The sequence below is a fragment of the Podarcis melisellensis genome (genome assembly GCF_964234715.1).
Source record: "Podarcis melisellensis genome assembly, chromosome: 4".
Classification (NCBI taxonomy): Eukaryota; Metazoa; Chordata; class Lepidosauria; order Squamata; family Lacertidae; genus Podarcis; species Podarcis melisellensis.
Genome location: NC_138531.1, coordinates 31,105,554 through 31,131,214, shown reverse-complemented (window position 1 = coordinate 31,131,214; position 25,661 = coordinate 31,105,554). Strand labels below are relative to the sequence as shown.

Genomic DNA, 25,661 nt, shown 5'->3' with positions numbered 1-25,661 from the left:
GCTTTGCTGGCTACCAGTTGTTTCCCCAATTCCAGCGTGAGGTGATGGACACTTTTGTAGACATTGGACGGCGACTGAGAGACGGGGCGGGCGGGTTTGTGTGTGAGATCCTTCCTGGCAAACAAACGAAGCAAGGGAACAAGACGTCCTAAGCTAAACCCCCAGCGAGAAATCCTGTGTGTGTTTGTGTGTCTCCCTGCTTCGGCGGGGCCCCCCAGGTGGTTTTTTTTTTTTTTTTTTTTTGCTTCTCTTACTTTCTGCCTGCCTTCTTCGCTGCGCGTCCGACGTGTGCGCGGCCAGCTCGTGTTCCCGGAACCTCTCCAACCCTTCCTACGTGAGGGAAAGCAGGCCGGCTCCCCCGTCGGGGACAAATGACTCATGCCATACAAGCAAAGCAAAGCGAGGCGGCTCTTAAGCCCTTCACACCGGGCAGGCAGCCCCCGGGTAAAATGAACGCCTCTCCAGACCAAACAGAGGCTGCAGAAGGAAACTCCGCCCCCAAATTAAACTGGGAAGAAAACTTCTCCAGACTAGCTGCGTTTCTTAAGCGTTTGCGCCAGAGCGCCAGCCCTGCGAGATGTTTCTTCCGCTGCAGCCTTCGCGCACGTCGAAAGTTCCTCCGCTTTGACGGTCGTGGCCTTGAGGCCGTTCTTTAGCAAGTACTGTACAGTATAGTTTTGCACAGTAGCGTGCATTCCAGCCACGCAAAGGTCAGGAGGCTTTTGGACCCAAGCTCACGCCCAGCACATGCCGCCCGATCACACAGTTCCAAGCCAGGTCTCAGCTCTAATAAATCTTACAGCTTTGTGTGCGATGCATAGCTGTCAACGCTTCCCCCTTTTTAAGGGAAATTCCCCTATTCCAAATAGGATTCCTCGCAAGAAAACGGAAAAGTTGACATTGCGATGCCATTTTCCTCTTTTCTCTCCATTATGTTTAGTTTGTTTTTTCCTGGTGGTGACTGGTAGCCTTACAGAAACGCTATGCATTTAAAGCACATCCCCTCCCCTAAAAAAAAAAATCCTAAAAGCTGCAGCTTAGGCCTCATCATGCTACAATTCCCAGTACCCTTAAAAAAAGTACAGTTCCCAGGTTTCTTGTGGGGGGTGCTTTAAATGTACACGCCTCAGCCACACAACCAGTACATATGACCTTTCCACTATCTTATTCAGTGCAATTTTTCTAGAAAAAGGGGTGCCAGAACTCACAATTGAACGCCTCCCTTGTTTTCTTAAAATGGCAATGGTGCCCACCTGAGGTGCCAGAACTGAGTTCTGGTGAGTTCCAGTTGAAAAAAGCCCTAATCTTATCAATACAGTGGTACCTCGGGATGCAAACGGGGTCCGTTCTGGAACCCCGTTCGCATCCTGAAGTGAACCCAATCCACGTCTGCGGGTCGTGTTTTGCCACTTCTGCGCATGCGCATGACGTCATTTTGACCATCTGTGCATGCGCGCGCAGCGAAACCCAGAAATAAGGTGCTCCATTACTTCCGGGTCGCCGCGGAGCGCAACCCGGAAATATTTAACTTGAAGCATATTTATCCCGAGGTATGACTGTATTCCCTGCTCTACCCCAGTTTTTTCACCTCCAATACTTTTACCACAAATCTGCAGTATAAAACTGTGTTGGTTTGTTGCGATGCAGCAGCATAGGGGAATTTTTTTAAAAAATAAACAGGTTTATTGTGGCATAAGCTTTCATGGACTTTAATCTGCAGTGACCAGCCCAGCTCCCTCCTGGGCTCACAGTTACACTTCAAGACCTACTTTTTACCTTGTGGTAATCCCTTGACATGCGAGTATGCAGAAAGAAAAGCCTGTTGCACTGCATTTAACCTCTCACTTTTGTTACATCTGGCTAAACACAGAGCTGAGGCGAGACCTTGGTATTAAACTGCATGATTTCTGGTTTGCAGGAGGGTATCACTATCCTCACTCACATAAACCTTCGCTGCACTGGTTGGTTAATATAGGTCAGCTACCTTAAATGCTAACCTTAGCAATTTGTTCTGAAAATACCTAGCATTTATATGGGCAAGCTGCTGTTGCTGCTCTAAATACATTTCTGATTTGAAGAGGAGCAAACCTTCCTGCTTCAGTTTGCCATATTAGAGGCCAACAATGTGTCAAAAAGGAGAAAAAGAGTGGAGCCTTCTGACGTAACTGCACATGCCCTGAACCTTCTTCTTAGAGCATTAGTCATTTCCGTTAAGAATGGGCAGATTGGCACTACAGTCATCCCAATCCCAAAAGTAGTTAATCCAGAAACACTGAACTAGACCAATTACATAGACATTCATTGACCATTTCAAAATAAATCAAGTTTTCTCAGATTAGGATTATGTGATTGCAGTTTATCTGTATGTATGCGCACCCAGCCTCCCAACCACGTGATGCTCAGATGCCGTGGACCAGGGGTCAGCAACCTTTTTCAGCCATGGGCCAGTCCACCATCCCTCAGACCAGGTGGTGGGCCGGACTATATTTTGAAAAAAAAATAATGAACAAATTCCTATGTCCCACAAATAAGCCAGTGATGCATTTTAAATAAAAGGACACATTCTACTCATGTAAAAACACGCTGATTCCCAGACCGTCCGCGGGCCAGATTGAGGCGGCGATTGGGCAGGATCCAGCCCACAGGCCTTAGGTTGCCTACCCCTGCCGTGGACACACCACAAGGAAGTAGCAAATGCGTCCCAGCACCTATTGACAGCGCTGGGTTTATGATAATTAGAAGTCTCTGCAAAACTGTATAGGGGTGGCCCAGTATGCATGGAACCTAATAGCCCCTGTTGCATGGTCATTAGTAACAGTTGTGCAGACACTTGAAAGGTAGGGGACCTCATGTCCCATTCAAGGATAGACCATCTTTTCTACTTTTCCATGGCAATTGTCATCACAGGGACATTGCAATAGTGTGGATCATTTCTATTTTTCTAAATAGATGATCACTCATGAGATCCCAACTCAGAATAGCAAAGTAAAACAAAGCATGCATGTGGCAGGAGATCCAAAGTTAATCTGAAACTATCAAAATAGAAGATCCAAAGTCATTCTGAAACAATGTGGAACAGATTCCAAAGGGAGGTCTATTTTTTTGTGCTGGTCCTTTGTTGCCATTTTAAAAAAAGAACTCAGGGAGTATGCTTTGTCTTTTTTCAAGATGCAGAAAATGTCCCCAGAGTGTGAACACTATGCCAGTGTGGTGTTGTGGTTAAGAGCTGTAGACTTGTAATCTGGTGAACCGGGTTCGCGTCTCCACTCCTCCACATGCAGCTGCTGGGTGACCTTGGGCTAGTCACACTTCTCTGAAGTCTCTCAGCCTCACTCACCTCCAGAGTGTTTGTTGTGGGGGAGGAAGGGAAAGTAGATTGTTAGCCGCTTTATCAAATCCAAACAGCTCTTCTTCTTTACAAAAGAACTAGAAAATGCCAGCACATAACAAAAACGGCGATAAGGAACAGAAGTAAATACTACACAGTACAGAGTAATAGCAGCACTCCCAATTATTTTGTGCTCACTGAGTTTCCAGCGCTAAGTTTTTAATCCTTGCTCACATGACTTTATCCAAACCGCAGGTGTATCCTGTACCTTGTTGCAAAGTACGGCTTTTTGATGTGGTGTTTCTCAAACCAGCTTCAAACTGACTAGAGTCCTTAAGCCTTTTCTAATTAGCTTCTAGCCAAGGTGTGAACATGTTTGCTAGGTTAAAGACATATTTGCCCTTCAACGCCTCCTGGTGTGTATAGAAACAGAAATGAATCTAAGCCATGCTGATGTGAACATCTAAGGGTTGGGGAGAAGAACTGTAAAATGCACACATCTTCCCCTCCCCAAACCTTCACTGCACTCCAAGCGGTCAATGTGAACAAACTCTGTTTTGGTCTCGTATTATTTTGGTTCTGAACCAACTATGGGCTTCATTCTTACACTGCACATACACACATTTTCAGTAGACACAAACAGGGTACAGATGAGGAGAAGGAAGCTGTTGTTAAATCACAGCTGTAAATGCCTAGAATTCAGCAGCCATGGGAATTCTGACCCAAGAGTCAGACCATGGAAAAGCTTATGCTACAAAAAGGAGCATTTTCTCAAAACTGCATGTTGTGTTAAGAATTTTATGATCTTAAGATATATGGTAATGTTCATAAGTGACCAAGCACGTACATAGATCAGCACAGGAAGACCAACCTGGAACCATTTTGATTCCTAAACTGAGCCAATGTTTTCTCTGCAAGGTCAAAGTGGGAAACCTCCCGTTGTCTCTTTCCTCACAAATCCTGTCTTAAGGGCACATTTAAGATGCGAATAAGGTATGAGCCTGTGACATGGCCCAGGATTTATCACTACAAAAGAATGGCCAGGCTCCCCAGGCAATCCAATTAAGTAACCTGCCAGAGAGGAGATAAACAAGGACAGGAGAAAAACAACATTCACATTTCTGTTTAGACCACCTTTTCTGTGATGTAGGTATGATGTTTCTGGGGATGGTCTTGATCTACAGGGTGGCAATTTCAAAAGTCTTTATAAGGCCTTGTGCACCATTTTTCTGGGTTCCTCCTCCTCTCCTGCGGGTGAGGGGAGCACCCTGTTGCAACAGATCAATAAAGATCAGGCTTACTAGCTGCTTTGCTTCTCAATATTCTCTGGGTGGTCTCTGTTATTCTCTCCTACCAATAGGGAACCTATGTAAGGACTCTATATGGGCTCTTGGATACCCCATAAGGGGAAAGGGCAATTTTTGTTTACAACAATGTATAAAATATCCACACACACCCCAGCGTTCCTGAAAATAGTTCGCTCCGAGAACACTAGATAAGCACTTGTGTATGTGCCGGTTTTGTATATGCACAAAATTCAGGAAGTTAAGCATTAAATAGGCAAATATTTCCAGCCTTTGTTTCTGCCTGCCTGCAGTTGACGTCTTCTGATGTTGCCACAGGTAAGCATCAGCCTGGCTAGGCAAAGCAGTTGTAGGCGAAATGTTATCCAGGGATTTTACTGCTAGTTTGTGTGAGCAGAAACTGGAATTTGCTGCTTAAAAGGAAGGGGAGAAGATTATAAGAGCAGAGCTGTAATTAACATCCCATAAGAGTTGAAGCCGTAAAGCTACAAAACCACTGTACAAGGAACAGTTACAGAACTATTAGGCTTCCTCAGTTAAGTTGTCATGTGGAGAAGTTCCTGGACTTCAGTGACGTGACACGTAAGCTACATGTGTCAGCGCTTAGAGAAGACTTTAATCTGCAAATGCGGATTAACACTAAATACTCAAAAAGCTTCAGGAGAATTCAAACAACATGCAGGTTATTGAACATGCGTAACAGCCTTTAATGACTTCTTGTTATGCACAAACCAGATATAGAGTGGTCTGAAACAAAACTTTGCTTAATTAAATACATCAGCCTCATAACCCATGGTTTGAAGATGGCTTTTTTTTAAAAAAAAGAAACTGATCGGTTTTGTTTCAAACTGTAATCTGGGCCACGCATAACAAAAGGATTCTTTAAAAAGTGAAAACTAAGTGTCTCCCAGCCACAGAGGTGGTGGAGAGAGTGTGTGCATTCGAACCCAGGGCTTTGCTTTGGGCTCCCTGCAGCTCATGTGTAGCACTAAACCACCTATTAGCATTTCCTGAAATGCATAACTTGAGCTACTGGTTCTCTCAATAAGGGATATAATACAACAGTTGACTCCTGATGAAAAATTAGCAAAAGGACAGATGACACTTTTGAACAGAATTTATTTATTCCAAATATCACATAAATACATTTCCCCATGAATATTCCAAATATACATGAAATGAACATTGCAGCAATTTTTTATTTTTATTTTAAAAAAGGGGTTTGGCTTTTGTTTCATATAACAAGAAGTGCCAAACATAGTTGTAACACATACCTGTCTTTCATCTTCTTTTTAACCAAGTACAAAAATGCGATTAATAATTTATATTTGTACATATATACACATACACCCACACACACACACACACGTAGACATACACACATTTCTTCAACTAGTTTCAAAACAGATAAGGATTTTGTTTCAAGTTTTATCTACATAAAATACGTTTTCTTTTTTAAAAAAACACACAAAAAACTGGTCACAAGCTCCAGGATCTGGTTTTTGTGGGTGCTTTGTTGATACAATCATTCCAGAGCTGCAAAATTAAGGCGCTACCGAACACCAGGCCTTCAGCTATGTATGACACTGCATGACTTACGCATACAGCTTTCTGAACACCCTCTGTCATTGATTCTCTTTGAAATTAACTACAGCAACAAGCCAAAGGAGCAGAAATCTGCTGATTATCAGCTCACTGGAGTCACAAAGCAATCTCAGTGACTGAAAAGAAGAAAGGAGATCTCGAAAGCAGTAGATAAAAGGCCACAAAAGCAAACAACTGGTATGATCCGTGAATTTTTTTTTTAAAGAAGATTTAATTTCACTTACAAAATGATTTTTTTATATATATGGAAGCCTTAGACAGCAGGCTTATAATGGAAAACAGGTTTTTGCATGTTTGTTTAGAGGGGAGAACGGAATGCCTTCTCCTCCTTATCATAATCAATAAACATGTCTGGATCATTTTTCTGCAAAGCTTTTCAGACCATAGATACCCTAAGCCCCACTTCTCTTAGGCTGCCAGACCAATCAGCCTAAGAGAAAAAAAAATTAAATGTTGGCTTTCGTCATGTTTTTCAATTAATGCGTCTGCTCACTTGACAGACGTTGATTATTAAAAGAGCAGACAACCTGACCTTTCATTTCAAGGGCTAAGTGTACCATGTTGAATTCTGCCAGAAAAGTCCTCCAACCAAAACAAAACACCAAATAAGAATGTCAGCGGTGCTGTAGAGAACAGAATTTAAACATGGAAAGTGCTGAAACAGTAAATCAGCAGAACAAAATAAGTTTCCTGTTTATGCTCAACTGCCGGTAACTTCAGCTATCAACAGAAAACAAGACAAGGAGGGAAAATATAAGAAACAACTTTTAAGCAAGCACAAAGGTACTGTGAAAAATCATGAAGTTTGTCGAAGTTCCCTGCCAAAAATTAACGAGGGCACATTTTGAAGGGATTTTTTTTTTTACTAGATACCTTGGAAGCTTCTAATGTTCAGGGGGTTTACAGGAAGACGGATGTGTTTCGGAAAGTATGATAGCACCCAGGGAGCAGATCGAAGGGAAAATTCACCAAGACGGTCCTTTCTCTAGCTTAATGCTAGCTCTCTTGAAGGAATTACAAACACAGCTCTGGTAGAAGGTAGCAGAACTTGCAGGAAGGCTATGGTAGAGATTATTAGATCATTGGTTGCAAGTTATGCAGTTTACAATTAAAAGTGTGGTCACAGGTCAATACTTTACTACAAAAGGCGAATTCAAGGTAGAGGCAACTACAGTACATTCAGGGTGTGTGTTGATCAGTTCCTAGGCAACTGCTACTGGCAACTTCCAACTAGATACTTCTGCCAATCATCTAATACCACTCGGACTACAATTACGGTACGGATAATGCAGTCAATCACCTTTTAGATGATATTGCTTCCTGAATTCACATGCAAGTGTTCACACCTTCGTCAAAAGAGAACACACTTTGTAATTTAAGGAGGAGGCACTTCTGAAATATTTTGGTATTGCCACTATTTTCACCTTCCTGTCTTATTTGCACGTGAACCTGTGTCTTCAATTCACACGGCATTCCGAGATTTGAACCGGTGTTATTTCTCCCAAGCTGTTAACACAATTGTTTTCTACAATTTGGAGAGTTCAGCAGTTTGCAACAGTGCTTTTGCAGCTTCACGTTCACTGCTAAAAATTTCTTTCCAACAGGCTGACAGACCTCTTTTTTTAAAAAATAAAAATAAAAAATAAAAAATAAAATTATTAACAATACGTACTGAGACATCAAAATACAGCTATATTTACAGAACCAACAACTAATTGAAGGTTAACACCTGGTTTAAGCTTGCATTGAAATTTGCCTTTACAGATTTCAGTATGTGCCTCCTCTCAAAGTTGTCACTGAGGACCAAGACTCCAAGCACAGACAGTGGTCGGTACATAACGAGTAATAATATTATCGTTTTGGTTTTTTAAAAAAAATTTGCTAACAAACATTGTTCCAGTATAACAGGTTAGGCTGGCATGGCTGTTGAAAATATAGGTGGAAACTGGCTCTTACCTGTTCTGAGTTATACTTGCAGAATGAGCATGGAAGGGTAATTTGAAATGGCAATTCTATATCTCAGCGGCCTTTTGAGAGATTACCACAGAACTGCTTGAACCAAGTATATATGTACATATGCTAGAAATGCTGGCCATGATCCAGCAATGAAGCTCAGCATGCTCAAGTGGCTCCAATGGCAGCAAAAAAAAGCATCCCGCGCACACAGGGAATTCCATCCGGCACGGGAGGCTGCAGGATCCTCATGCGTACCGATATCTAAGTCACAACCACTGACAACAGGCTATCCATAAGTAACTTTTTTCCATATTGTAACGCGGGTCACCTGAGGTTATTCTTTTTTTCTATTTGTAGGAAGTGGGGGGGGCGGTTTAGGGGAACCCGACCATCCTATACATACATCGAAACACTATTTCCCATTACACACAGCATGCAAGTTACAAAGACAGGGAGGGTTGATCAGCCGCAGTGCTGTCACCAGCTACTCTTTTGGTCAAACACTGTCTTGCAAGGCGAACGTCCAGGAAAACACATTTTGCTTCACAGATCAATCATTTTGTCAATATGCTACAGACGAAAAGACTGCCCCCTGTTCATTTAACACTTGTTGTCTTGTGCATTCTTCCTCTGGAGGATATTTTGGGGGGTTTCCCTTCAACTGGCAACCTCTAAGAATTGTTTTTCAAAGTTTCTTTTCAGTTTCTAATCCACTGTTTGTTCCGAGTTCTGCTGTGTAGAATTCAAAATGGGGCTTCAGGGGCATCTCAGGGCTTGTGACTCAGTTGTCCCCCCCGTGATAAAATGGACAGTTGGTTGCAAGTAGCGATTCCAAGTTGTTGCCTGCAGTGATCGGCTATGCTGCGATTGTGGCGCAACTTCTAAGAGGCTCAGATTTCTCCAGGACAAGAGGCACAGAATGCTTGGTTAACTACTGGGCAGAGTGTGTGCAAAAAAATAAAATAAAAAATAAAAAATTGTGAGTGCTTAGATGAGCAGATCAGTTTCACTGAAAGGGAAGAATGCGTCGGTCTCTTGAGAATACTTAGGAGTATTCACAACCATTTGTTTTCAGTGTCTGTTCACAAATGAGGATGTGTCATCTAGGTCTTTTGCGTGTCACAAATATTAATACGCGCCGTATGGCGATAAGACGATCTTTAAGTGAAGTCATGGCAAGAATGGCCAATTGGGCCCTGTTCTCCAGTGGCAATACTGCCAGCAGCCACCAGTTCCAAGCTGGACCACTTGGGTTGCTCTGCAAAGGGAACAACGAAACAATACATCTTTAACGTGCTTAATATTTATAGAAAAATCTAAACAACAACCCTCTGCACTAAAATGTCTTACTATTTATAGGGTGATCCAAAATACCGCATTCTGCAAAATCCTCAGGCGACCGACAGTGAGAACAGACCCTCTATTCCTCTCACCAACCCATCTTTTGGAGAAAACAGTACTATAACAGGGAGTTAAAACTAAAACCAAAAGAGCACTCTCATTTCTGAAACTATTTCTATTTCTAGCTTGATCTCTGTCTAAGACAAAATTATACCTGGCTAAAAATAATTGGCACAGAATAGGAACAAACAAAGCTATGGTATGACAATAACCTTTGGTCTGTTGTAATACTGGTGTTTATCATGATAGTTAGAGAGAAAGAGAGAGACAGAGAATGTGTATTTGTTTAAAGAGACTGAATGTACATCTAAGTCATCCACTACCATGTTTAGGTTAAAAGCCCATGTGAAATCATACAGTTGGCATTATAGGAATGGACATCTTGAGGCCATCCCACAATCTTTGTTGATGAAATAGGAAGAAAAACACGGGTGGAGATTTTTCCTTTAATGAGAATTGCTTTTTCCATTCTGGCTTTAAGCAGTTTTGAGCACTAAAAGCTGAACTAAGAACAACACTGATCATTCATGCAGATTTGCTCCTTTCTAAAATTTCCAGAGTGTGTTCTCCACACACACACACACACACACACACACACACACACCAACCACTCACTATGTGGTCTCTCAAGTGCAATCGTCAAAGGAAGATCTCTGTAACTGTTTCGATAGAACAGTCCCGTGTTACTGATAAGGCTGTACTTTCACTTGTACTAGCACAAAATGATTGGTTTATAATCTCAGAAAAGGCTAATGCACAAAAACAGACCAAGGAAACAAAGCTAAACTGAAGCCCGTACAAAATTTGCTCCAATGTCTGTCTGTTAAAATGAGTTATCAGTCTATGTGAGCAAGTCCAAATGTAATTATGACACAAATGAGGATTTAACATCTTAATGGATTCTCCCTGGGTGGTAATCCAAATGTGCAAGATTTATTGGTGGCGGATATTTAACTAGATGTTTTTAAAGGTGGTGGTTGTTGTTTTACTCCCAGAAGCAAGGGAGCATAGACCACAGTTTAGTATAGCAACTAGCTACCAATATATGTATTTTTAGGGCAGAAGGACAGTCTCTCCCTCCCTCTCTCTCTTGAAAAATCTAACGGTGGATTACCTGTAACACTTCCCCCAACTTGAACAACAGCATGAATTAGAGCCATTCCCCCTCTAATTTATCTTTTTTTTTTTGGCAGAAAAACAGTTTTGGGAGGAGGTATTTGGAGCAGAGAGAAGTAGCAGGTTTTCTCATCCTAACTGCCTCATAAATGTGTGCTGGAACCTCATAGAGGGAAAAGCAGTCAGGGAGCAATTTGGCAGTGGCAAGGGGTGGGCGGTGGGGGTTAAGCACTTCCCCTGCTGTCTCTCCATTCCAAATTTCTTCTTCCCAAAGTTATTTTTCTTTTTTAAAGAAAGGGGGTTGGTTCTAAGGCACATTTGCATATAATGCATACTTGGCCCCTGGTGAAAAACGTACTCCGCACGCTCCTATCTTTGACACTTTCTCAATTTAGTAAATTGAACTTCTTACAAATTTCAGCTCTGAGAATTCTGCTGTTGTTTTAGGGACGGGGTGTGTATGTGTCGTCACTGGATGTCATCACTGGATGTCTATTAGGTTTATATTCCTTTGTTGGGGCCTAGGGATGTGGTTTGCATGGACCCTATCCCTATACAGCACATTTCCTGGGCCCTGCTGCTCCACACTTTCAAGCAGCAAGCTTTGGTCTGCAGGATTGGTCTCCAGGAATTTCCCCACGCTTTCAGAGGAAGGGTGAAAGGAACCTCTGGTCCACCTCCCTGCAAAACTCCATGATCTTAGACGTTCTGATCCATGAACATCTTTTTGAATGGAGACTTGTGGTATGTATAGCACTTACCTGTGGCTCAGGCTCCTTCCCTGGCATGGACCCAAAGTGGTTCAGAATTTGCGCTTTCATGTTGTCTTTAAGAGAAGTAAACCAGGCGACAGCTTGATCATAGACTGAATCATGAAGGCGGACAAGTTCTTCATACTCTGCCCCTTCAACCTGCACAATGCACAAAAAGGGATTCAAAGTCACGTTTCTCTCATTTGCAGCGTGACAAAAACAAGGCAGATAATATGAATGAGGGTTTATTTCGAGTGCCCCCCTTTTTGCTTCAGAATTTCCCCCGCAAAAACCCACTCTTGAAAGATGAATTGGAGCAAAAGGCAATCCAGGGAATATCTGAATAGCTGTTTGCTCCGATTCAGCTTTAAAGAGTGGGTTTTAACTGGTAAAGATCGGGGTGGGGGGGAAGAGCACTTGGACACAGACCAGGAAAGTGTGGACCTGTGCCTGGAAAAAAACGGAGCAAAGGGTAAGTGTGGTTAAGGCCCTAAAGTGCTGCCTAAACAGTTAAGCCACTTTCAAAATGACTTGGGCCACAGTAACTGGATTTTTGAGCTAAAATGGGCACTGGGGCAGAGGACAGTGTAGCCTAGAGAAGGTGTACTGCCTGAAAGCTCTACTCAGACCCATTCTGTCCCCTAAGTGTGTGGCAGAAACTGCAATAAGTTTGTGTAAAAAACCCACCAACACTTGCTTTGCAATCACAAGGGCCACAAACTTTCTCCTTCAAAAGCGAAACAGAGATCCTTTGGGTGGTAAAGGTGTTCATTTCGTTTGGGTTTTTTTATACTAACTGCTTTAGATAACTTTTCGTCTGAATGTTGAATGTGTAAGTGTATGTCTAGAGACAATAGATAAAACGAACACCATCAGATGTACTGCTGGATAAGTGTTTAATGCTAATTGTATTTGTTTAAAGACCAATATAAATTGTTTTTTAAAACAATTTAAAACATAGGTTACAAATATATATGTATATTTTAAATGTTAGACAGGAACTTGTTTCTATACTTTTTGAGAAGCCAGCTAAAACTTTTAATTCAGCAAACCTATCCAGACACAGATCACTATTATGTATGCATGTTTTTAAAATGTTGGTTTTTATCTGTGTATTATTGATCACCTTATATTAATTGATGTGTGTAGATATTTCATTAAGGGTATATATTTTTTCCTAAATGAATGAAACATTAAAAACAACTGTAAAAAAAATAAGCTCCACCATACTTCAACAGCAACAGTAAAAAATATTCCAAATCAGATTATTAAAATCAATGCAATAAAACAGGCATCTGCAACCCCCCCCCCAAAAAATAGATTAACAGCAAACCACTCAACACAATACAATAAACTAAATATAATTCAAAAACCATCGTAACGGAAGCATGACACCCACACCTTATAGAAGCAGTTATACAGAAGAAACTTTCTGACTGAAATGAGTGGCTCCTCCCAATTATTCAAGGAAGAACATTACAGTGGTAGCTCTAGTTACAGACTCGATCTGTTCCGGGGTGCCGCTCGCACCCCAAAAAGCCCGTAACTGGAGCACCGCTTCTGCGCATGTGCGAAGCACGCAGAACACTTCTGCGCATAGCGCGCAGAAAGCTTCTGTGCACACACACACGGCAAAACCCAGAAGTAGACACTTCTGGGTTTGCCGCGTTCGCAAGCCGAAAAGACGCAACATGAACCTAACGCAACATGAGGTATGACTATATTCCCCAAGGCCTGCTAGCATGGGGAAGCAATTTCTTTGTACTGGAACCTTGTGGCAGCCACCTAAAAAGTCAAAACTTCCATCTCTTACCACTGAGCCTAACTTGCTATCTCCCCTCCTAGATCCTTAAACTCAGCGACTGCTTCTAACAGCGCAATGGGTCTGCGAGCTCTCCCATAGCCTTCATGCATTTGGGTGCTATTCTTAAGGCAGATCAAACCTCCTTGACTCAATGTGGCTTCTGCCTTAAGAGGATTTCACTGTATTTAAAAGGGACAGTCATCCACAAGGACAACCTTCTTAGGGGAAGGATGGAAAGTGAAGAGTAGAGAGTTCAACAAAGTGCATGAAGCACAAGCGTACAATTTTACACACATCTGCTTCACGTGGAAACTTCTCGAGCCACTGTTTTATGGCAAAGCTTTTGTCCAGACATTCGCATGGGAATCAAAATGGCGCCCTTGATACAAAAGAAGGTTCTGCCATATTTTGAGGTAGCGGAATTTGCAAACTAAAAAGTGGAATTCTACCAGATTCTGGGAGGAACCAACTCCCTGTCACCTCAAGCATTTCCAAAGCTTGTTATTCTCATGGTTTAGTGCTGCATTAGTGCCCTTCTGATACAGTGAATAATGTGTGTATGTGCTTTCAATTATTTACACAATCGTGTTGCAGATTAGCAACCTCTGGTCTGGTAAGCTTTCAATCCTCCTTTTGAAGGATGGAAAGATGGCAATCAACAGTGAGCGATTATATATATGCACGCTGTTTGAAATGCCACTTGCTAAACAGTCATCTGTATTCTCCCCGATGCCCATGACTGATGTGGAGGATGGGAGGTAAGTCTCTTTACAGAGTGGATATTAGGCAAATAAACTGGTAAAAGACCCTTACGAAATGAGTTGTAATTTGAGTATATTTGAACAAATGATTTTTTTCTGCTGCTAACTCTTGCTCTGCATGTAATAAGAGATCTATTTCTAGTATTCTCTCCAAAACTCAACACAGAGCTCAAGTTATTTTAACCTTCAAGATCAGAATGATAGCCTATTCTCTATGCCTTCATCTGTTCCTTCTATCTGAGAACAACTTTACGTTGTGCTGCTGGAGAAACCAGTTGCAGAAATTAACAGGATTAAGTGCCAGTGACCAAAGCATGCTTGAGGAACGCGTGATCCAATATAGAGCTTTCTAATGCCTTATCACAATCTAAAGCAGAGCACCACTATTTAAGAGGCATGATACAAATTACAGGCAGATTATAAATGCCAGTTCTAACATTTGTCCACTAAATACTACTAGCAGTACCTATAACCACCAATTTTAGTGAAATTCCCATTTCTCATGTTGCTTGTTTCCCCAAACTAAGGTAAAGGTAAAGGTACCCCTGCCCGTACGGGCCAGTCTTGACAGACTCTGGGGTTGTGCGCCCATCTCACTTAAGAGGCCAGGGGCCAGCGCTGTCCGGAGACACTTCCGGGTCACGTGGCCAGCGTGACATCGCTGCTCTGGCGAGCCAGAGCCGCACACAGAAACGCGTTTACCTTCCCGCTGGTAAGCGGTCCCTATTTATCTACTTGCACCCGGAGGTGCTTTCGAACTGCTAGGTTGGCAGGCGCTGGGACCGAGCAGCGGGAGCGCACCCCGCCGCAGGGATTCGAACCGCCGACCTTTCGATCGGCAAGTCCTAGGCGCTGAGGCTTTAACCCACAGCGCCACCTGCGTCCCTTTTCCCCAAACTGCTGCTGCTATAAACTCATGTTTTCTCACTCGATATATTTTTCAGGCTGTGCAGGGCATGTACAACTAGGAATGCTACACAATAAAGTTATAAACATCTCCAGGAATATGCTTCCAGTCATTGTGAAGTTTGGTATGATGCTGTCTCTTCAAAACTTGTTGAGCATAGTGTTTCAATTCAAAGTAATCAAATATTAAATTTCCTAATGTTAGTGGACCAATATGCAGAGCAGAGGAGAGGAAGGAAACGGCTTAAACTACTGGGGAAAGAAGGTTCTATGGTTGGTAGAGAAGGAGAAAATGGCAAGAGATGAAGAGAGGTTAGTATTAAGAGGTTAGGATGGGGTTGTCTAATGGTGGGGGGACCCAAAACCAACATAATTTATTTTGCAGTTAATTAAATAAAAGGATGCATACTTGGAAGGCAAGTGTAGAACAAAAAGCCTCACAAAACTATACAAGTTACCTTTTTATCTTCCATGTATTCAATGTTTGCAGTATTATACCCGTCTCTCTGACCATGGCTCAAGACCCTGAAACGCCGGACACCAACTGTGTCAACAACTGAACGTCCGTCAGGGAAAAACTTCACATCCCTGATCTCTAACATGCAGCCGTAATCAGCAAACCTGAAGGGACAAAGAGAGCCATATTAGTTCTGTGTATTAAGTATACCTAAAAATTCTAAGCATACTTAAGGAATGTGTTTCATTGATTCAATATGGAATCATCAGTTCCATGTATAAGCATGTCTAGAATCAAGCTGTAAAAGGTTCTTGCAGAAATTGTGCATATACGTGATCAGAGAGATGCAATGCATGTGGAACAAGGTTGCCTATTCTGTGACTGATGAAAGGCTGCAACATTGGTGTTAGAAGAATGCAGGGACTACGTTCAGATGGCTGGATTTTCTTAGTACTTTGCAACTCCCCATGAGATTATTGAGGGGGAATAGTTAGGAGTTCTTTAACTCTTTAGATCAAGGTGTGTATGTGCTGCAGGATTTGCCGCCTGCTTGAATTGTCGTTTTGTCATCTGAGGCAGCATGTAATACAGACAAGTCACTTTCAACACATGTAATAAAACAATCTTTCTTTATTCCTTTTGGGTGAGAACTTCTTGTCGGCACATGGTTATGGATAAACACATATTCATAACGAACACACATCGTAACTCTAGCCATAGATCCTTAAAAGTTCTTGGTAGTGTGTGTATGAATACACCTGAGTGCTGGACACACAGGTGGGTTCAGACACACACACTCCGTAACACCAGCATCTCTTTCAGGAATTTAGTATTTTCAAGTCTGCTTCCAAATCCTTTGCTTACCCTTTCAGTTCATCAGCTAAGCACATGCCAAACTGCTTGGTGCCAGTATCCATACATCTTCTTATCATTAACCGATAGCGGGGTTCAAAGATGTGAAGAGGGCAAGGAATGGTAGGGAATGCCATGGTGCACACAAAGATGGGGACATCTTTATTCAGGCTGTAAGAGAACGAAGAGTCGTATTAAATCAGCGCATGCAGCCAAATGCTATTTTCTGAAACCTGCCATGAAATAAGCTTGGCTGTGTTGACATTATTATTCCCTATTTCCTAGGCCTCCCTTCTATCAGTGACACACCCACATGCAACATTAATCCACAGTTTTAAAATCAACTGGAGCAGGCCTGCACTCCATGTTTGTTCTTGGCCTACTGCTTGTGGTGCGCTTGAAGGAAATAAATCATGAGCCAGCACAATCATGAGCAAGGCACACATCGTAACAGGCTTTTCCCCTTCGCCCCTGCCCTCCTCTCTTTCATAGGAAGGCTGCTTACTTTGACAATTCCTTCATTTCTTCTTCGTAAACTTTCTTCCTTTCAGACAACTCTTCTGGCAAGTAGCGAACTATTAATTCTTCAGTAAGGATGGTCTTCTTGTAAGTTCGGCCGGCCAAAAACTAAAAATGAAAGCATTCAAGAACTCAGTAACAAAGCTGGCTTAGGGGCAGAATCTAGTGATGAAGTTAGTGTGGTTAGCCAAACCTTTCCATATTTTAAAAGCACTGTGGGGGGCCTGCAGATGTTGTTGGATGGCAACTCCTACAATCCCTTGTCATTAGATATGCTGACAGGAGTCTGACTTCCAACATCATCTGTAGGCCCCAGGCGCTGCCATCCTTGCCTTAAAGTCTGAAGAGAAGAAGAAAAAGTGTGTGCAAAATACACAAAGATGGCACAATCCTGTATAGTGCAGGGAAGGGTTTTCAACAGCCAGGACAGATACCTGGGATAGCAAACTAGGGGGGGGGGCACTCATTACTATATCTGCAGAAGATGTTGTAAAAAGAAAGAAAGAACAGGAACCATTCTATTATTGTGGTAAAGCTTTCCTTTTTTTGTAGTCAAAAACGACCTTGGAGGAAATAATTCATGTTTAACTACTGCTGTTCAGTATATTCACATCTTGCTAGCCAAGCTTCTTTGAGATGCCCAGCTATAAAATGAGATTCACATTAATAGGTAGGGAGCTTGCCAAAAGAGGGTTGTTGTTGTTGTTTTGCTCCTCTACTAATCCCTCCCCCACGTTTCCTGGCTGTGTGGGCAGCAGCTGCAGCCAGGAGGAGTCCAGCTCAGACATAGCAGGAGTGTGGCAAGTCCCTGCAGGCTCAGTGTTCATGAGGCCAGTTCCAGAAATATTTGACACCTTCTCTTGAATTGGGTGTGTGGATCCAAGACTCAGGAGGTCCACAATAGCCCAATCCCTTCAGCGGTGTCTGGGCTAAAGAGTGTGTACATGAGCTTCCTCCCTTCCCTTTGCCATCATACCAAATGAAAAACCTCGTTGTTCCCCCAAGAGGAAAGCCTTCCAGACCCTGCAATAATTTTTGGGGGAAAGCGTACAGCTCGATCTCCTTTGGCCTCCAAATCCGCTCTGGGAGCTTAGGCTGAAGGGTAGCACATAAGAAACACCTTGCTTCCTTTCAGCCTAACTTCTATTCACAGCTGTTTAGAATCACACAACTTTATAGAGTTGGAAGGGACCTGAAGGATCATCTAGTCCAACCCGTTACAATGCAGGAATGTTTTGCAAAACATGGAGCTCAAACCCACCACCCGGAGATTAAGAATCCCACACTCTTTGCATTACTTTGCATTTTATAAAGATGCTTTAAAAACGTTGCGAGCCACGTTGATTCCCAAACTTGGGGGGGAAAGGACATAAATATATTAAATAAATATAAATAAAACTAAGCTGAGCTGTGCAACTCTTGAGCATGCCTAGCCTTGTGTCCTGCTGCAATTTTGAGTGGAGGGTATTTCACCCACACCCGAAAGTTTTCCTGCATACCCTGAGGGCCTTTATCAAAGGAACACACCTACTTCTGCATCACCAATTCCTTATTTTGCAAGCCAGCCCCCCTCCCCCCCCCCGCACCTGGTTTGCTAACAGTAAGTATTACCCAACTAAGAGGCTTCCATTTAAGCAGCCCATGGGAGATAGTGGAATACTTACTTCAGACAGCTTTTCCTTACAAAGCGGACAGTATGGATTATGGTCCAGGCAACGTTCAAGGCATTTGAGGCAGAAGGTATGTCCACAGGGAGTAGCAACAGGTTCGTAGAATAACCTGAACAATCGTGAGCATTGAAAAAACAACTGGTCACTCCACACTTCCGTTCAAAGCACAACTCCAGAATTTTCACATACGTTAATAAAGGCATATGTGATTTCATGAGGTACAAATAACAGCTCTCCAGTGTTAAGATACTAAGATACTCATATATATAAGGTAGACGCCAAATTGTTCCTTATACCAGGGTTGCAGTCACCAAAACAGAATGTTCAGTCACCATTTTGGGGTCAGATGGCTCAAAAGTTTTCAATACGACTTTTGGGTTCCTGAAATTTATTCTGATGGTGCAGATAAAATATAATGGATAGAATTCTACAGGATGCGGTATTAGTGTGTGAAAAGAGTCAAGGTCCAAGGATCCCCAGACATGCACCTCCAGATGGTGGAGACGTCAGGCACCATCCTGGCACCTGGGCATCTTCACTTGGTCGCAAGTGGCCAATGGGCAGGTGCGAAGCGCACCTGGTGCCTGATGAATTTTGAATGCTGCTCCCAAAATGTCAGTGGCAGTAACTCACTCTCTGGTACATTCAACTGCACAACTTTTGGCGAGGCAAGTAATTTCATAAGCTATATGACTGAGAGCTCGGTTTTTAAAAAAGAGTTTGAGAATAGCTAAAGAGCACATATTCCACAGGAAATCAATGTGATGCCCTCCTGAAGTTTTTGTACTGCAGCACCTAACTTCCATGACCACTGGCACGGCTGGCTAGGGCTGAAGGGGAGCTGAGAGTCAAGAATCATCTGGAGGACCAGTGCTATTTTTCTAGAAAAAGAGGTTCCAGAACTCACTAGGAACACCTCCCTTGTTCACTTATAATGGCAAAGGTGCCCACCTTAGAGGTGCCAGAACTGAGCTCTGGAGAGTTCAGGCTGAAGAAGAAAAAAGCCCTCTGAGGACACATTGTTGGCCTGAACAATCCTACGAGTTCTGCAAATCAACAAATACACTATAAAAAAATGTTGTGCTGATTTGCTGAAGATAGGGGGGCATCAGCATGAGGACCGCCGATTCTCTCCATTCAGGGCCTGCAAGGCCCTTTCAGCTGAGCTACACCCCACCTGCCTGTCACCCAATTTCACAGGACGTTCCTTTGGCACCGCACCTTGTTGTGCTGCTTTCGGCAGGGACTGAATACGCTCAGGAGTTCCGTGTCACTTCCAAGCATACCTGATCCCTGCCAAAATTAGCACAGCAGGGCAAGGTGCCAGATACGAGCAGCACCCAAAGGTAAATCCCCTGTCGCAACAGGAGAACCTGCAGCACACTCCAGACGGATCCTTTATCTTTGGCACTGCTTGAATTTGGCACCTTACACCGTCATGCTGCTTTCAGTGGATATAGGATGCACTCAGGAGCTCGGGGTTTTTATGGCATCGGGTGACTGGCAGGTCGGCCATCCTGTCAATGTGGCCTGAAAGTTGACCACTTTCAGATCCAGCCCTCCAGCTGATGAGTGGTTCCTCACCTCCATGGGTAGATAGATTGATAGATTATGAATTAAATAGCTTAGTGTGCATAAGACAGGATCTTTCCCACTTTCCTCCGCCTTTAAAATGCCACACAATATTTTCCAAACAACATTTAGTCCATTTATTGCTAATACCTCATGCAAAGGGAACACTCAAAATCAGATGCGTCCACAAGGCTTGCGGGTATCGCTGTTAAGGGAAGAGAGTTGGGATTTTCGCAAGAAGCATCTCCATCTTAAAAAAGAGAGAGAAAACACACATTGAAAATCAGCAAGGTTTACTGAAGGGCCCTATTATTAGTTTTAATTGTTCAAGGTCATCCTGCATTAAGAGCTTTTTCACTAACTAAACCAACAGTTCACAAAGAGTTTGCTGGAGTACTGAATTTAGAGTATTATAGAGAAGGGCAGGCTAAAGTAGATATTGGAAAGAGCACAGCGTAAGGCACCCATTTTCCTATCAGAAAAATCATGTGTTTACATCATTTGGAATTGCTATCGCCAGCTCCGGAGGAACAGATAATGAATTAATTTTTCATATCTGAAATTGCTGAAAAACATCAAAAGCAAATGAAAGCTGCTGCAGAACAGCTATGTGCTATCCCGGATGGCTTTTGAAGCAGCTATGTGCCATTGTGCCACATCTTCATGGCACAGGTGTGAATGTGGTTTCTCAAAATTCAAAACTTGCCCGCTGGTCCCAAAAGATTGTTAGTGACCCTTTTTCTACAGCAAGAGCATTCTCTTATTACATTAAACAGTGTATATATTACAAACTTTTAACTTTTTAACTTACAGTATTCATGGCAAAAATTGTCCAGGTGCTCTTAATGAAAAATAACCTACCAACCACAGAAGCAGAGTAGTGCGAATTTCCTTACAAAGCAAGGAAAAGGAGAGATCCTCATTCAAAAAACACACCTTTTCGAGGAATTTTGATAGGGACGCCCAAGCTCTGTAAATCCCCATCACTAGAAAACTTTCTTTTTAAGCTTGCGCCAGGCAGACTGGAGAGGACCGTTCCCAAAGTTTTTTTGTTGTCTTCAAAAGAGAAGTCCAGTATATGATGAGAAACAGAAGACTCTGTACTTCGATATGCATCAGCATCTTGGGACAGGTTTTTAGTTAGCTTCAAGCTGGCCTCCTGAAACAGATACAACAACAGCATCTTCAATTCAGGAACAGTTTCACAGACCGCTGTTGCATGACCTTTACAACTGCTGCTTATAAATCATCTCCTACCCCTGTTACATAAAAATGGACTAAGTGGATAATTATCCAAGTCAGTGGAACAGTGGCTCATGCAGGGCTCTATTTACATAATTACTGGAACAGACGAGCTCTGGCTTGTATCTCAAGACTGCAAGTCTCCCCAGTATGCTTTAAATGGGACTCCTCAAATTTGCAAAACTTTACAGTTTCGGTTTTTTGTGGGCAGTTTCTTTCACTTCGTTTTCTTCCCATTAGCAAAACACTTCCTTTGTGAACTACCATGTTACTGACTTTTACTGATCTAGGACCAAAGCTGAGAAACTTCTGTACACTGTGCTCCAAAGTGCTGGTGTAATCACTTTGCCAGTGTATTCTAAACCTCAGTAAATAAAGAGTCAGATAGGGAGGTGATATTCTGATCCCCAACTTTCATTTTTGAAGCATACGTGTTGTAAGCCTTACCTTTGAGGTCTCTGCAGTTGACCCATCTTCTCCAGAAGACTGTGTGTTTATGCTACTTAGAAACACAGGTTTCAACCTTGTATACGAGGTCCGATTACAAAAAGGCGTTGTTAGATTATCGTGCACGTTTTCAAATGCTGGGAAAAACATCTCACACATTATCTAAACAAAGAAAAAAAGAGGGGGGAAAGAAACAAGTTTTGAAATGCTGTTGCAGTTACTCGGGTTAGAGTGGTCTTGGGGCTGAAACAATCTCACCCTATTCTCAGGACTTTGATAGAATCACAGAATTTGTAAAGCTGGAAGGAACCCCAATTCTCTGCAATGCAGGAATCTCAGTTAAAGCATCCCTGAGAGATGGCCATCCAAACTCTGCTTTAAAAACCTCCAAGGAAGGAGAGTGCACAACCTTACGAGGGAGACCGTTCCACTGTCAAACAGCTCTTACTGTCAGAAAGTTTTTCCTGATGTTTAGTTGGAATCTCCTGGGTAAGAAACCCAGCTTGCAAATAGCTTCTGGTTAGCAGTGCTGGTGCTGTGCCCAATGCCTGTGCTAATCAGGCTGCACATAGTTTTGTCTGATAAAGTGAATGATTAGAGGTCTTTGACAGAACAGTATAATACACTAGAAATGAAGGAACTATAGGTTGGGGGGGGGCTATAGAGATCAGCTGCAAAGCTGCAGCTGTAGTGGCCTATGTGAGACCTTCACTGGTTGGTAAGCTAGTTGGAGGACATCCACAGGTTAGATACGGTTTCAAAGGCTATTAGCTGCAAACCACAGTCTTCATGATTATTTTAACCAGCAGGCAAATCCACAAGCAACAGTGGCTATTGTTTCATTGGAATGATCAAGCTACTCAAGCTATAAATCCCTCTGCTAATTATCATGAGCTGATTAACATGGCAGTGAGAACCACACCCATGACTAACACACAATCTCACTGTTAACAGCAGAACTGTGCATCAGAAGCCTTTAGCAAAACACAAAATGCACACCTGCATATATTATTCCCTGCACTGACCACATGCAAAGTTGGTACAGTTATCCTACCTTCTGAGCTTCCATTTTCATTGAGCTCCACTCAGGATTTAAGGCAACACAATAAAGAAATTCCTTCAATGCTTCTTCAATCCTTCCTAATCCAGAAAGAGCTTGTGCTTTCACATAATGACCCTGTGTGAACATAACACACAGAAAAACCTCAATGTATTTCAGTTTCAAAAAAATTGTGGGAAACATGCATTTCATTATTTCATATTTGCTACCCATAGGCAAACAAAAACATTTGCCACCTCCCCCATAGCAGCTTATGAACCTTGTACCTTAGGCCAATGGGGTTTATTTCGGCAGAGTGCCTCTGCATCATAAAGAGCCTGTTGATAATTCTTCATAGCTGTACAAAGTTCTGCCCGCTGTGCTATTAACGAACATTTACAGGAAGCTGAAATATAAGCAGCAGATGAGAAAATGTAAGGGAAACTTTTGTCTAGCATTATTAAATCTTGCTAGTTTTACACAGGCACAATCAAAACATAATCAGTTCCTCTCTCTCTTGTTTATAATAGCATTCGTTCCTTTTTAAGAATGTGAGGGTTGAGACACACATCTCTGCTAAAAGACTGCATATATAAAGCATTGTATTTTTAGAGCTACCTAGCTAATCGCCAGGCAGCTTTCAAAAGGGCTGTATGTGGCAAGTTCGAGATCAGTGTGACATCAGGTTCTGTAAGGATTATAAAACATGAGAACACTTTGGCATGCCATTTCACTATGACCCTTGGGCTTAAGTTTCTAGTAGCTGGCAAGCTTACTAATTGGTAATATTAGCTCACGGTTCACAATTCCTGAAGACCAAACTCTTCCTCTGCAGAAACAAGAAGGCTTAGAAGCAACAGTATTTATTTTTAAAATCATTAAAATGATTATTGGCCCTTCATCCAGATTGAGGCCATCAGTCTACTATTATTTTTCATACATTATTATTTCTGAATTATATAATTTAAATTCCCAATGCATATATATTTAGGAGGAGGATTCTTTCGATAAAGGTTTTCTTTATATATACTAAAAATCAGCATCAAAATCAACTGGAAAGTTTGGAACAGCAACTGCTTGGTTCAATGTTATATAGCCTTCATTGCAAACAAATTAGGATGAACGCGCAATAAGCAGCCAATATCTTATAACCTCCCCACAAACCTTGTACCAAAGCTTGTCTGGAAGTGACCTCACTATAAGCAGAGACCCCTCTGCTTCCCTTCAAAGATAGAGAAAAAGCACTCAAGGCTTTATTGGCTTCCTTAATTAAGCAACAGAAGGTCACCGGTGAAAACCAGAGCTAAGTCTCTAAACCTACTTCAGCAAGACTCCACTCATGTGATTAATATCTCTCTTAGAACTTTGAAGTCTACAGCAGTGTTTCCCAACCTTTTTTGGGCAAAGGCACACTTGTTTCATGAAAAAAATATCGAGGCACACCACCATTAGAAAATGTTTAAAAAATTAACTCTGTGCCTATATTGACTATATATAAAGTAACACTCTTTAATAGGAATCAAATAAACACAAAGATAGTATTTTATAATTACTTTATTATGAAATAGTAAGTAAACAGAAATATGAAAAATTATAAAATACTTTATTCAGTGCGCAACCTGGGCCTGTTTGGCTGAACACAAAGCTGATATTCTGGCTGGAATCGAAGAAAGACACACACGTAGCTCTTCGTCAACAGCTCTCAGTCTCTCTCTGTATTTAGTTTTTATAGCAATCATGCTTGAAAAGCTCAACTCACAGAGATATGTAGTGGAAAATGGGAGCAATGTCAAAATAGCTTTGTTTGCCAGAAGGGGGAATTCCTTGGCAGTTTCCAACCAAAAACTGTCCAAAGGTAGATCAGCAAATCTTAGCTTGAAACCACGATTTTGTCTCAGTTCAGTTAGTTCCTCCTGCTCCTGTAAAGTCATGTCCTTTCCACCAACTGATGCTGAGCTATAAGGGTCCCTAACCCAGTCAAGGCATTCAGTGGAGACTGAAGAGAAATAAAATGACAACTGCCCCTCGAGAGTTTTTAAATGTTTACCTATTATCTCACACAGTGCAGCAGTGTGAACACCTTGCCATTGCTTGGTGAGTGTGAACATTTCAATAGAAAAATGACTTTCTTACAGCAGCACACAAAAATTATTCTAGTTCATATAATAATAATAATAATTTATTATTTATACCCCACCCATCTGGCTGTCAAATCAGCCATTAATTTGTATGTGGCAGAATTGCTAGTTAGCACAAACACACCATTAAAATTGACAAGGTGCTTCCTATTCTGGAGAGTGCTTGTGCAGACCAGATTATGATACAGGTGGAGGGGCTGCCTCCCTGTTGCAAACTTTTATTCAGCAGGCACTTGCTGGCTTTGCCAGATGCTGCACCTGGCCCCTAGAAAAGACTGCCAACGTTTTTGTTTGTTTTAACCAGCCCCTAGCTCCCATGCACTTCAGTGCAGCTTGATCTGAAAGAAGTAGCTAGCGATCATATTTCTTTTTCCGTGCCAAAAAGCACCCAAACTCTCACTAGCTGCCCTTCTACAGATCCAGCTGTTATTTTTTTTAAAAAGGAGGTTAAACCAGGCCAGGGAGGTTTCTCTATCTCCCCCCGCGCTTGTAATCTTTTACCACACTTATTTGAGAGTAAGGTCCACCAAACCCGAAGGAAAGTGACTCCGGCGCGAACACGCATAAGCGGTGGAGAATCTCGTGCGAAGGGGTCAGAGGCAAGAGACAGGGAGAGAGAAACAGACACGCGTCCCCGCAACCGCGGGGGTGTGGGTGGCTGTGGGTGTGGCGGTGGCAGCACGGCCGCCCTTATTCCCCCAAAGCCCTCAGGGGAAGAGCTGCATCCCCACCCTGCCAAACACGAGCCACTTCTCCTCCGCCCCCCCCAGCTCCCGCTGCCTTTCCTGCCCC

General features: G+C 42.5%; 1 protein-coding gene and 1 long non-coding RNA gene across 4 annotated transcripts in view; both read right to left on the bottom strand.

The window, feature by feature from the left end:
* The window catches only part of LOC309368038, a 30,535-nt gene extending 29,829 nt beyond the window's left edge, over positions 1 to 706 (bottom strand). For all 3 annotated transcript variants that reach the window (XR_014167503.1, XR_014167504.1, XR_014167505.1), the window contains exon 1: positions 255 to 706. This is a non-coding gene — a long non-coding RNA (uncharacterized lncRNA). The remainder of the gene's footprint in view (positions 1 to 254) is intronic.
* A 5,028-nt stretch (positions 707 to 5,734) lies between these two features.
* Positions 5,735 to 25,661, bottom strand: part of LONRF2 (LON peptidase N-terminal domain and ring finger 2) — a 39,372-nt gene continuing 19,445 nt past the window's right edge. Inside the window, exons 2-12 of the mRNA XM_081908878.1 lie at positions 23,019 to 23,137; positions 22,747 to 22,869; positions 21,693 to 21,854; positions 20,940 to 21,162; positions 20,154 to 20,253; positions 18,426 to 18,540; positions 16,748 to 16,869; positions 16,255 to 16,413; positions 15,392 to 15,554; positions 11,472 to 11,621; positions 5,735 to 9,451 (exon numbers count right to left, since the gene is read on the bottom strand). Of these exons, the coding sequence (XP_081765004.1) occupies positions 9,293 to 9,451; positions 11,472 to 11,621; positions 15,392 to 15,554; positions 16,255 to 16,413; positions 16,748 to 16,869; positions 18,426 to 18,540; positions 20,154 to 20,253; positions 20,940 to 21,162; positions 21,693 to 21,854; positions 22,747 to 22,869; positions 23,019 to 23,137 (1,595 nt within the window). The 3' untranslated portion in view covers positions 5,735 to 9,292. The remainder of the gene's footprint in view (positions 9,452 to 11,471; positions 11,622 to 15,391; positions 15,555 to 16,254; positions 16,414 to 16,747; positions 16,870 to 18,425; positions 18,541 to 20,153; positions 20,254 to 20,939; positions 21,163 to 21,692; positions 21,855 to 22,746; positions 22,870 to 23,018; positions 23,138 to 25,661) is intronic.